Below are 10,720 nucleotides of genomic sequence, written 5' to 3' on the forward strand. Positions count from 1 at the left end.
CATCAGCACAAATTTTGCGTCATATTACTTTTCGCTAGGATCAGCATGTAGGCGCTGATTCCCAGTCTCGAAACGTCTACCTGAAAGCAGGAATGCTTACCACTTTCGCTCGATCAGTTGATATTATGATCCCAAGGGGTTCGACTGTTTTCATGTTCTGAACGATCTGGTTCGAGCTACAGTTGCCGTTGTCCCGCACCATCAGAAATGTGCCTCTCATGCTCGCCGGCTTGAAATCTCTGCACGGATCTTCTGTAGTCATATTCAGTAGTGGCGCGAATCCCTATTCAAGAAATATGAAATGGCGTGCCAAATGTAGGCTGGCTCTCGCTGTGGTATGGTGGAGGCTGTTCAACCGCTCTCTTAGGTCTCCAATGTTTCACACTGCTGTGTGCCAGACATGCGGTTTAAAAGAGGATAGTCTCGGCACCCACGCCGATGGTGCATTCCACACGGAGAGGCCCACATTCGGGGCGCCCATAACATCGGGTCAGAGTACACCTCTGCTGTCGGGATGGACTCTCACCTCGCAAGTCAGTCGGTTTCCTTCGAGCATCGGAGCCACTCGCTCGTACTCGACATGTAGTCCTTATTGATCAGTATTAAATGTGTTATGTTGCTATAACCCACTCGGATACACCTCAACTGGCGACGAGGATGGGATGTTTTCAGACGTGCGGTGACTGACGTGTGGTCGCGTACTGCCGCTGTGTCACCAGTATCCCATCCTCGTCGCCGGTTGAGGTGTATCCGAGTGGGTTAGAGCAACATAACACATTTAATACTGATCAATAAGGACTACACGTCGAGTACGAGCGAGTGGGTCGGGATGGACTCTCACCTCGCAAGTCAGTCGGTTTCCTTCGAGCATCGGAGCCACTCGCTCGTACTCGACATGTAGTCCTTATTGATCAGTATTAAATGTGTTATGTTGCTATAACCCACTCGGATACACCTCAACTGGCGACGAGGATGGGATGTTTTCAGACGTGCGGTGACTGACGTGCGGTCGCGTACTGCCGTTGTGTCACCAGTATCCCATCCTCGTCGCCAGTTGAAGTGTATCCGAGTGGGTTACAGAAACATAACACATTTAATACTGATCAATAAGGACTACATGTCGAGTACGAGCGAGTGGATCCGATGCTCGAAGGAAACCGACTGACTTGCGAGGTGAGAGTCCATCCCGACCCACTCGCTCGTACTCGACATGTAGTCCTTATTGATCAGTATTAAATGTGTTATGTTGCTATAACCCACTCGGATACACCTCAACTGGCGACGAGGATGGGATGTTTTCAGACGTGCGGTGACTGACGTGCGGTCGCGTACTGCCGTTGTGTCACCAGTATCCTATCCTCGTCGCCAGTTGAGGTGTATCCGAGTGGGTTACAGCAACATAACACATTTAATACTGATCAATAAGGACTACATGTCGAGTAGGAGCGAGTGGGTCGGGATGGACTCTCACCTCGCAAATCGGTCGGTTTCCTTCGAGCATCGGATCCACTCGCTCGTACTCGACATATAGTCCTTATTGATCAGTATTAAATGTGTTATGTTGCTATAACCCACTCGGATACACCTCAACTGGCGACGAGGATGGGATGTTTTCAGACGTGCGGTGACTGACGTGTGGTCGCGTACTGCCGCTGTGTCACCAGTATCCCATCCTCGTCGCCAGTTGAGGTGTATCCGAGTGGGTTACAGCAACATAACACATTTAATACTGATCAATAAGGACTACATGTCGAGTACGAGCGAGTGGGTCGGGATGGACTCTCACCTCGCAAGTCAGTGGGTTTCCTTCGAGCATCGGAGCCACTCGCTCGTACTCGACATGTAGTCCTTATTGATCAGTATTAAATGTGTTATGTTGCTATAACCCACTCGGATACACCTCAACTGGCGACGAGGATGGGATGTTTTCAGACGTGCGGTGACTGACGTGTGGTCGCGTACTGCCGCTGTGTCACCAGTATCCCATCCTCGTCGCCAGTTGAGGTGTATCCGAGTGGGTTACGGCAACATAACACATTTAATACTGATCAATAAGGACTACATGTCGAGTACGAGCGAGTGGGTCGGGATGGACTCTCATCTCGCAAGTCAGTCGGTTTCCTTCGAGCATCGGAGCCACTCGCTCGTACTCGACATGTAGTCCTTATTGATCAGTATTAAATGTGTTACGTTGCTGTAACCCACTCGGACACACCTCACACACTAATGTCTCTACAGGGTGTTTTTGTTTGTTTTTTGTCATTCGCTACAGAAGTTTTATTAAAAACTAACAGAGCAAAACAAATGTCGTTTTTGCACTTGAGTTATATGGCCAGGCGAACATTCTCTCGAAGAAAGCATGTGACTACAAGTTCGCTGATTATCTAAAATTAATTAATTGTTTAGTTAGGGAATTTCGCGCAAAAGCAAGCTAACAGAACGGGTGATATTCCTCGTTGAAAGTCATTCCGTGTTTAAAAACTCTTAAACGCCCACGTGTGCTGAAATATCTATTGCTGAATTTCGCTATGCAAATGAGCCGAAACAAGAACTACGCGCTTTTCGAGCGCAGAAAGAGCGACCGGCAATCCACATGAGAGGGTCACGCGCTTTGGGACGATGGAGATGATTCGTGTAGGAGCTAATCTGTTGGCCAGCTAGACCGCTCTCCGACGCAGATAACGCGAAGGGCGCGTCACTTCTGCGCTCGAAAAGTGCGTAGTTCTTGTTTCGGCTCATTTGAATAGCGAAATTCAGCAATGGATATTTCAGCACACGTGCACGTTTAAGCGTTTAACATGGAATGGCTTTCATGGAGGAATAGCTCCCGTTGCGTTATATCGCTTTTGCGCAAAATCCCGTAATTAAAGGGTTTATTTATTTTTATTTATTTACTTATTTACATACCCTCAGGGTCAAGGAGGCATTATAGAGGGGAGAGGCATCACACATAAGCAAGATATTTAACAAAATAAGGCAAGACAATTACATGTGTGGCAAGTACATGGGATTATTTCAAACATATATAAGTAATACACAAATAACAAACAATATTAAACAAATACGTAATAGAGTAACGCGTAACAAATGTAAAACAAGAAACATATGCCGTACGTGAAGCTGAAAGAGTTAACAAAACAAATCGGTTAGTGCGTCCTGAAAAGTGGGGATGTCCCTGCAGTGGCGTATCTAGGGTGTGGCAGGTGTGGACAGGTGCCATGGGCGCCAGGTGAACAGGGGCGCCATTATGTGGTCGGGAGTGCGGACCACACCTAGTGCGGACCACACGAAAACGCATCCCCAAGGACATCATGTTAGCCATGTTGCCATGGGCGCAGGTAGCTCTAGATACGCCACTGTGTCCCTGATGGCGACGATGTTACGGGGAAGAGAGTTCCACTCCCAGGCTGTATAAAAGAAGAAATAATCAGAAAATGACTTTGTGTTAGTGAAATGAACCCGTACTTTTAGGGAGTGGTAGACACGGTGGGAGGTGGAATCTGGTGATGAAAAGTAGGTGGACACCATTGGGCCGTTATGGTGATACAGTTTGTGGAATAGAGATAAACGAATGACTTTCCTACGAGAAGAGAGCGGCGGTAATCCCCGATATCTTTTCATTGATGTGACACTTGCTGTTGGACAGTAGTTTGATAAAATAAAACGTGCCGCACTGTTCTGGACAGATTAAAGTACCTTGATACGGCATCATCACTGCCAGGGTCCCAGACAGAGACCGTACGTTCCAGTTTGGGGCGCATAAGTGTCTTCTATAGATGTAAGTTAACACTTGATGGTGCCTGATAGAAGAAGCGTCGGATAAAGCCAAGGGATGAATTAGCGGCATTACATGTCAGAGTAATGCGGGTTTTCCATAACAGGTTGGATGATGTATGGACACTCGAGAACATCATTGTTAATAGTGTACATCGGACGGGGCGACGCGTTACGTGAACGAGAAAATCTTAAATGTTTACCATTAACCACGTCAAGCACCATGAAGTTTAGGTCGGACTGAAGGACATCAATGTCAGAAGGGTTGGTTATAGCTCGATAAAATTACACAATCATCAGCGCAGAGTCCAATAGAGGAGGCAATGCAGTCAGGTAAGTCGTTAATATATGTAACAAAAAGCAAAGCACCGAGTACTGAAGCTTGTGGCATATCAGAAGAAACAAAAAAAAAAAAAAAAAAAAACGGAAGTTAGCGCAGAGTCAGTATTATTAACGGAAACGAACTGGGAGCGATTGAACAAGAAAGACTGAATCCAGGACAAAGTATTAGGATCAAGGTTAATGAAATATAACTTGTGTTTGAAGTTAATTTGTGAACTTTAGGTAATTGATGATCTTGTAGTTCTATACTTTCTTCGAGAGAATGTTAGCCTGGCGATATAACTCAACTGCAAAACCGGCATATATTTTGCTCTGCTAGTTTATTTTATGAAAATGCAGAAATAGATTAAAAATACCCTGTATAATCGTGCTCAAGATCAGAAAAGCATTGGATCATGAAAGTACACTTGCCAATAAGTAAAACCATGTCTTCTAACATGAAGCGAATTGCCTCAGGACGAGGGCCGCCGATATTTCGAACACAGACTGTTCGAAGAACAAGGAAGAACAGTCTGTGTTCGAAATATCGGCGGGGCTTATCCTGGGGCGATTCCCTTCATAATTCCTTACCGGTTCGCTGGATCTCTACCAGTCTACATGTCTTGTAATAGATTTACCAATTCCTCTAATAACTGATCACCCAAAGGTAGTTGGTAATTTGAAGCAGTTGAGCATTAGAAGTAGAACATGCATGCAGAGCTCCCAGACGTCGTATTAACTCAGACAGCGAATCCGGGAATGTCACGGACTCAATACTGGACTTCATGTGTGAGAGACACCAAAGCCCGGGAGAGGTACGAGGGGATGCACAGTGTAAAGCATACACTGCACGTTTCCCCTGAAATCTCTATCAGGAGTAGCAATGTGGCTCACCAATGTGTGAGGGATAGACGGTAATCTCCTAAATTCCGGATAATAGATGGCACAAAACTCGTACGTCTCTGCACCGCCTTCAGCCAGAATGACTGCGTACTCGCCATCTGCCTGGAAAGCCAACATGACGACATACTAATTACATCTGCACATGACCAACTGAGAGGGGTTACCTGGCTCAGACGAATCTTCCATACAACAAGCAGAAGTTGAACGAGTCGGGATAGAGCGTTATTTAAAAACATAATTGCGACTAAGAAGCGCGATACGGAGTTTCGTGCGATTGAAGCTTATTCACCAGCTGTAGTTAACCCAACATCAATGCAAGCAGCAAAACTTCTAACATTCCACAATAATGTATCGTGATTTCACGCGGGGCCCCGCAACGAACTTCGTCTCTTTCAATATCATCGAAACGTTCAGAGGGCTCTCACACTTGACAAGGACGAGATGGCTAAATAATACTGAAGGCCAGGCTACGCAGATAGCTATGGATTTTTTTTTCTATTTTGCGATGTAGAAGCCAGGCGCTGCAAAATAAACGGAAGGCAAGCGAATATAGTATTGCTTCTCCTAGTATTTATTTACTTTCTGGTGCCCACCAGCCGAGAAACTCCTTGCGGGTGGTGCACTGTGAGGGACAACATGGAAAAACAAAAGGAAAGTATGAGTATTGTGGTCAAAAAATTGTGACACGATAACAAAACTCTGAAGGTGATGGTGATGGTTAAAGGGCTCGCCCTTGTCGGCCTCACAGAGGTGGGCAACGTCACGAGAGACGCCATGGGAATGTGCGTCCTGGACCGACATCTAAGAGAACTGTGCCGACATATGTCTGAAAGCCGTCCAAGGTAAACCCAGGAAAAACCTCAGACAGTACAGCCAGCACCGGGATAACAAAACTCCGAAATGTGCTGTATGCCAAACGGTTCCTCCAACTACCATGGGCGAGAAGAAGAGGGGCTAGATTTTTATATTTTCACACAAAAGGTATAATCCGACACTTTCCCTTCTTCCATCCATCATCATCATAATCACCACCATCACTACCATCACCACCATCATCGCCATCATTAGTAGTAGTAGGAGGAGGAGGAGAAGGAGGAGGGAAGGTATGTATTGCCCTTATCCCATTGAACAGCCAACAATGCCGCGTCGTGCTTTGTCTGATTATGGTACACTGGTTGTATATTTGAGATTGATTTTTGTGAGACCCACGTCGTCTATGTCAGATGCGAACGTAATCACAGAATACGTACAAGTACGCTTTGCAACGCCCCTAAGACCATGACAAATCACTCTTGTAATCTATTAAGGACAAACAACTGTGTATGGTCTGCTCTGATGCCCTATATATGAACAACACGTAAAATACGAGCGCATTGAACGTTGCAAAGAAAGTCACATGGTTGCCTGCGTTCATTTTGAGCGATTCGATTCAATTTTTTTTTGTCTTCACTTTTGCTATGATACCGAATCGTGGCAGTTTTAACATTGACCAGCGAAGCAGTGACATAGACGATTGCTTACTTCCAGTGCTACTTTTCTCATGGCTCCTATGGTTTCCTAGTGGCATTTACGATGGAAATCTTATAGTCCCCTCATTAATTTTCATCTTCACGAGCTACACGTTCGAGTACCACGCGATAAACGCATCACCTTCCCGTAATTCATCACGAGCTACCACGCCAGCTTGCTTGGGAACCATAATAATAACTAACGTATGGCTGAAAATGTAGTTGACGAAAGTTCAGGAATAATTCTTTCCATGAGCAGCAGACTGCAAGCAATACTGCCCCGCGAGAATTCGGCAGTCCAAGACACGGTCCACCAAGGCAGGCGCGTTAACAAAGGTGCTCCTACTCTCAGAAGAAGAGCAGGCTACCTTTTGCCCCTTCCCCCCCCCCCCCCTCCCCCCCCTTACCGCATACGCCGATTCGAAGGGAGACCAGAGCAGTTCACGAAAAATCAGCGAGTGTCGGTGGCAGGATTCAAACAACGCACCTCTCTGATTCTCGGTCATGTGTGCTGCCAATTCTTCAGATCGTTAATCAGAGATGTGTGGCGTCGGTCTGTTCCTTTGGGTGTGAATGAGGCGTGCATGGATGAAGATGTAAGGGAGAATGAGCCAGAGTGAATATGTGTCTGTCTTCATGAACGAGGTCTTGGGATGTTTTTTGGTCAACTTCCGTCCTTCTGTAGGGTCATAAGCAGCCCTCACAGGTAACTCCTAGCCTACATTTCGGCGAAATTGTTACGACAAGTACAAGGTTTCATAAATGTGGCAACGGACTTGTGACGACTTTGCCTCAAAGTGTGCGCAACGTAGCCCCTCAGTTTGTAAATTGCGCATCGCATGCAGGTGTTGTATATGTGTTGCGTAAACGTAAGTAGTACACACACGTAGAAGGTAGAGCAATAACAAGATTGATTGCAATTTTGTGTTTCAACCACGGTACTTTTTTTTTTTTTTTGAACAACGACTGTTTCAAATCTTTAAACGACATGCCACAAGATGGATTTTGTCTTCCTTACCATCTGACCCTCCTGCCTTTCTTTCCGATCTTGTCTTGTATCATGAAAATGTGCATTAAGAATGTCCATGTGTCACTTTCTTATGATGAATGGGACGCAGTGACAAGACAACAGATGAATCATTTCATTTCTTTTTATTTGTTTATACGTATCCATGTAATAGCATCTACGCTATTACAAAGTGAAAAGACTCTATATAAAAGAGATGAGCTTGACGGCAAAACAGACAATCTGCTTTTGTCGATCACTCGTATCACTGCTGTCCGGAAGGTGTATTCTTAAAGATGAACTTCTTGCTAGTGATCCTCGTGGGTAAGTGACTTCTGTCGAGCATTAAATTTGGAATTGCATGGTGCTAGAATTAACCAGGAACCACAGCGCACAAAGATTTTGCTTCGATGACGTGGCTCACGGCACGTGTCTGCCGAGGAAAGGGGTTGATGGACTTTTTTTGTAGCGCGGCGTTAAGTGTGTGAATAATTGCGGGAAAAAGCAGTATCATGCCTACACTAAACAGGTATCTAGGAGTAGCAGCCGTGTAGAGGACACATAGAAGCTACATTTGGGTATGATATGGAAAAGAGAATCCACGTAATCAAACTGCATTGGAAATACCCGCAAGCGTGAAGGTAAGGGCTAGTTGACTGCCGTTGCGTTTCGTGTCTGCCTTTCACTGTACAAATGTCACGCGCAAATGTCACTTTTTTGTATATACACATGGGCTTCAATACGCTGTCTATTGCACATAACATTTCGTTCACTACTTCCTTCAGAATAAGAAATAAAATAATAGTCAAAAGGATGGGCTAGATAGGAGTATGGAAACATCCGTTAGCCATGTGAGAATAAACACCGCCTGTCAGCTAGCATGCTGCAACAACAACAAAAACGACATCGTAACAACAACGAAAAATCACTTCTCATACAGAATATTCAAGTGACATATAGCTGGACCACAGTTTAGAACTTGCATAATTTTTTAACTTTCTCAGGCTGAAATAATTGGCATAGAGTCAGGGTCTTTTTCGACGTTTAAGGCTTTGACACGGGGAGGTGCATGCCAATGCCGAGGAAAGTCTTGTACATGTTCTTTTTCTGTCTATCTCTCTCTGCGTTGGCTCTGTTTTGTGTCTCTCTCTTTTAAGTATTGTTTTTTCGCGCCATTGAAACGCTTCTAGCAGATGTCGGAGCAGCAGACGACTGATGGGTGTCAGCCAGCTCCAATTTGCACATGCCCTAAACTGACATTAATAAGACTTTAGTACATGAGAAGCAATATACGAAAACACGAAAACGGTGTGCCAGAGGAAGCTGGATCTAGGATTAGCAATATAATGCTAGCCACGTGAATGGAGCACCGCGAGACCTCACGACCTCCTTGAACTCCCGTTTGGTTGCTCCCGTTTGACAAGATATCGAGGTTCCTGCCTAGGTAAACAGCCGGAAAAAATGAAACCCCAAAACGGTAATATGGTTCACCACATGGAGCACAACTGTGCTGGGATGAAAGATACACAAGTCGTGGGGAACAAACCGCTGTGAAAAATGTGCCCCTGAGCTTCGTATCGATTTCGCTGGATAGTTTGCGTAACAATTGTCACTGAATGCCTACATGCTGGTTCCTGCCCGCACGAATATCGCATATAGGCTCCCCCTACTATATCCCGCGATAGCCGGGACTTTGCTTCCCTCAGCGTGTCCGAAAATGACGAGCTGTTTGATCAACACCGCTGCAACCACCTGAAAGCATACTTTTCCGAGAAATCCATTATTCGCTTTACGTCGTACGAGCAATTAAATGCGCAACTGCATAAATGTAGAGGGAAGACTCTGAAGGTGCTACATCCTCTTACGGGCGCCACGAAAGGGACTGTAGTTTTCTTTTCTCATTCTTTTGCCCATCAAAAGAACGAGAGCTCAACGGTTTTGAAGAAAGTCTACACGGAGACTTTCCGAAATATTTTACGTTGAAGCTCACAAAATCCACTTTCCCAAGAGTAATGTACGACACCTGCACACGGCAGTGATGCTATTTTTCTTAGTTCTTTTTTACTTCGAGTGATATTGTAACAAAACAAGGTCACCTCAATGATAATTGTAATCGGTTTCATTTTGTCTGCGCTCACATTTTTTGCTGTTCTGCCATGCAATTATGCACATTCGTGATGCATCTCTGAACAGGCCCATTGTATGATAACAAAAAAAAAATACACAAGTGTGCCAAAAATGCCAGTCTCAGGCCGTTCTAGCTGAACTGCCTTTTCATCACTGTCACATAGGATAGAATAAGTCCAGCTCATGGCTCTTTAGTACAAGGAAGTTTCTGAATGTCACAAAAAGTTCGCATTTGTAATCTCTCATAGGCTTTGTACGTATTTCAGCGTCTAGGAGATCATTCCCTAAGTGAATCATGTCGTTATAAAACCAATTTTCTAAATACATTCGTATTTCTTCCCTTACAGCCATGCCTCTTCTCGTCCACGACAGCGAAAGTTTTAGCGTCCCTGCAGTAGGGCAATTACCGACTGGAGGAACTCTAATGCAGAATATCCCAGGTGTCAAACAAGGCACGGATATCATGACCAATGCAATTAACACGTTTACTGGTCGTGACGGTAGGCAAAGTTCTGAGAATCAACAATCACAGCCTTCAACGGCTCAGCAGTATCAACAAACACGGTAGACACAGTCTGCAGTGTAAGGAGCACCAAATCCATGTTGTTGTGACGGACACTTGCAGCATCCACTTGCTAATATCCAATAAATCGCATTGGTCAATATTGCTACTTTCTTGTTCAATGCACCAAGATGCCCAAGCGTTTCACATCGGGGCGAGGAACGACGATATTAAAAAATTTTGACACTGATCTCATTCAGTAATAAATGATGAGACAGCAGTAGACTTTACTACCTGACGCAAACCGCTAAGGATAAACACAAAGAGTAAACACCAAGTAAAAGCAGACAGTGCTTCAGTACTTAGCATCGACGGTTCGTTAGCGCTGAATACCCTGAATCCCGGTATCTTGTGCTGTTTTGAACATCCTGAAATATTTTCGTTCTTTTAGGGGTTTTCTTTAAACAACCTCGCGATTTCGGGATTTCTTGCAATATTGAAGTAATCCCGGAATTTTCTCGAAAAAATTTCAACATCAAGGGGAACACTACCACCAGCAGTTCGAACATCACGACACGG

At 44.9% G+C, this 10,720-nt stretch overlaps 1 protein-coding gene and 1 long non-coding RNA gene across 2 annotated transcripts in view; one reads left to right on the forward strand and one right to left on the reverse strand.

Moving 5' to 3' along the window:
• The window catches only part of LOC135383292 (signal peptide peptidase-like 2A), a 59,809-nt gene extending 54,425 nt beyond the window's left edge, over positions 1 to 5,384 (reverse strand). The window contains exons 1-3 of the mRNA XM_064612812.1: positions 5,163 to 5,384; positions 4,990 to 5,100; positions 101 to 283 (exon numbers count right to left, since the gene is read on the reverse strand). Of these exons, the coding sequence (XP_064468882.1) occupies positions 101 to 283; positions 4,990 to 5,100; positions 5,163 to 5,234 (366 nt within the window). The 5' untranslated portion in view covers positions 5,235 to 5,384. The remainder of the gene's footprint in view (positions 1 to 100; positions 284 to 4,989; positions 5,101 to 5,162) is intronic.
• A 2,317-nt stretch (positions 5,385 to 7,701) lies between these two features.
• LOC135383293 (uncharacterized) lies at positions 7,702 to 10,304 on the forward strand. Its single transcript, XR_010419795.1, has 2 exons — positions 7,702 to 7,836; positions 9,987 to 10,304. It is a non-coding gene; the product is annotated as an uncharacterized LOC135383293 (long non-coding RNA).
• The last annotated feature ends 416 nt before the right edge of the window (positions 10,305 to 10,720 follow it).

Source organism: Ornithodoros turicata, chromosome 2 (genome assembly GCF_037126465.1).
Source record: "Ornithodoros turicata isolate Travis chromosome 2, ASM3712646v1, whole genome shotgun sequence".
Classification (NCBI taxonomy): Eukaryota; Metazoa; Arthropoda; class Arachnida; order Ixodida; family Argasidae; genus Ornithodoros; species Ornithodoros turicata.